General features: G+C 37.5%; 1 protein-coding gene across 1 annotated transcript in view; it reads left to right on the top strand.

The window, feature by feature from the left end:
• The window catches only part of rdgC (retinal degeneration C), a 152823-nt gene that overhangs the window by 141365 nt on the left and 8958 nt on the right, over positions 1-2500 (top strand). Inside the window, exons 7-8 of the mRNA XM_086541614.1 lie at positions 1020-1056; positions 2088-2240. Coding sequence (XP_086397740.1) covers positions 1020-1056; positions 2088-2240 — 190 coding nt within the window. The remainder of the gene's footprint in view (positions 1-1019; positions 1057-2087; positions 2241-2500) is intronic.

The raw sequence follows: 2500 nt of genomic DNA, 5'->3' as shown, positions 1-2500 counted from the left end.
ATATATATTATTAATATATTATATATATATCTTCTATATTTTATATATGCCTATATATATATATATATTTAGAATATGATAGCATGATGGTATATATTATATAATATATATATATCCTAGTATATGTTAATAATATATATATAACACATCATATATATATATTTATATTATATAATATATATATATATATTTTTATATATATGTATGTATTTGTGGGTTCATTGCTAATGGATATTGTGTCATCGTCTGCAATGGCTTTGGCTTCGAGGATGGAGTAAGCAAATCCTCGAGATAGATGTTCCACATCAGAGGGCCTAATATGCTTTCTTCATAGAAAGGTCTTCCCCTCAGCACGTACTCAGGGGTAGGTACGTGGGCATGGGGAGGGGATAGTAATCAGGAGATGGCAGCTCTGTTGCGGGTCAAGGTGATTAGATGATAATCAAGTAAAACAATTATCAGTCTCATGAGGCATAACGTGACTTAGCCTAATGCTTCACTGCGAGAATAGATATCATGTAATGTAGCCGTATTGATATATTAAATTTTACGTATAGATATTTAACATATTTCATATACCCCTCTCTCTCTCTCTGTCTCTCTCTCTGTCTCTCTCTCTCTCTCTCTCTCTCTCTCTCTCTCTCTCTCTCTCTCTCTCTCTCTCTCTCTCTCTCTCTCTCTCTCTCTCTCTCTCTCTCTCTCTCTCTCTCTCTCTCTCTCTCTCTCTGTCTCTCTCTCTCTCTTCTCTTCTCTCTCTCTCTCTCTCTCTCTCTCTCTCTCTTTCTTTCTTACTGTCTATCCCCTATTCTACCTCGAAATGTCTCTAACGCCGGCGCTTTGACACAAACGGTATTTCAATTTATATGATGAGATTTCCTTATATAGATAAAAAAGAAACATCTGTAGTTCCGTATTTTGCTTCTTTCCAATATCACTAAATTTTCTCATGCCTGCTAACATAATAATGCATTACGTAATTCAATGTCATGCAAATTCTGACATCAATATTGATATTACAGGTACGGTTTTTGCAAGGAATTAAGCCGGAAATATAAGGTAAGATTCGTTATCGTGTGCCATATTTTTCAATGAATATTTAATACAAATTATCTATCCGTCTTGTAATAATCAATAATCCTATTCATTTTGTTTATTGACATAATAAATCACAGTTTTAGTACAAACAGAAGGAAAAGGATGTTAAGTTTGATATAATAGATGCCCATTGATATACCACGGACGTTATGGTTCGCATGTGTAAATGAGAGAGAAAGCAAGGGAGCGAGCAAGAGTGAGAGAAGTAGGATATGCGATAGCTTGATATAGATAAGAGAGAAAGAGATGATGACGATGAGTCCCTATGAGAGAGAAACGGAGAGAGAAGATGAGAGAGATGAGACGAGAGAGAGAGAGATGTGAGAGATGGAGAAGAGAGTGTGAGAGAGAGAGATGGATAGATAGAACAAATAAATAAATAAATAAAGAGAGAGAGAGAGAGAAAGCAGAGATGAGAGAGAGGAGAGAGAAGAGAGGAGAGTGAGAGTCGAGAGAGAGAGGAGAGAGAGCGAGAGATCGATAAGATGATCTGAGAGAGCGCGATGAGGTGAGAGGAGAGAGGAGAGGAAGGTAGAGAAGAGAGATAGAGAGAGGAGAGAGGTATAAGAGTAGAGAGAGAGATAGACACAATAAATCTATATAAATAAAGAGAGAGAGAGAATGAGAGAAGAGAAGGAGAGAGAGAGAGAGAGAGTTGCATGAAGGTAGATTGAGTGGAGAGAGTGAGAGAGAGACTGCGAGTTCGATGAGAGTTAGAGTGAGGCGGTCGTATGATGAGAGAGAGAGAGAGAGAGAGAGAGAGAGAGAGAGAGAGAGAGAGAGAGAGAGAGAGAGAAAGAGAGAAAGAGAGGCCGAGATAAAGAGAGAAAGAAAGACCAATTTGAGAAACTGGCTAGCACAGCGACAAAGAAACAAAATCACACAATAACAACAACAACAGAGAATCTGAAACGAAACAAACAGACCTAACCCACTTTCTCACAACCTACCCGTCTTATCTTTCTCCTCCTCCCCCCCCCCCTCCCCCGCAGGCTCCCCACGGCCCAAGGATCTTACGGCTTCTGGAGGAGGTGTATCGCTGGCTGCCCCTCGCCACCATCATCGACAACAAGGTGCTGGTGGTCCATGGCGGCATCTCCCTCGACACGGACCTCAAGTGGATGGCAACAGCTGACAGGAGCAAAGTGAGAGAATAGTCAAGCTATGGAGATAGAAAAGGATAGATAGATAAGTCGATAGAGAGAATAGGATGATTTAATTTTTGTCCCCTTTGCGGTTTTATATGGTTTATATGTAATTCTTGTGAGTATGTATGTATATATATATATATATATATATATATATATATATATATATATATATGTATATATGTGTATATTTATATATATATATATATAAATATATATATATATATATATTATATATATACATATATAAATACATA

The sequence above is a fragment of the Penaeus japonicus genome, unplaced genomic scaffold, assembly GCF_977035675.1.
Source record: "Penaeus japonicus unplaced genomic scaffold, GWHDUDI00000001_assembly GWHDUDI00000011, whole genome shotgun sequence".
NCBI classification, from domain to species: domain Eukaryota; kingdom Metazoa; phylum Arthropoda; class Malacostraca; order Decapoda; family Penaeidae; genus Penaeus; species Penaeus japonicus.
Note: the sequence above shows the minus strand (reverse complement) of the source record. Positions and strands in the feature narration are given on the sequence as shown.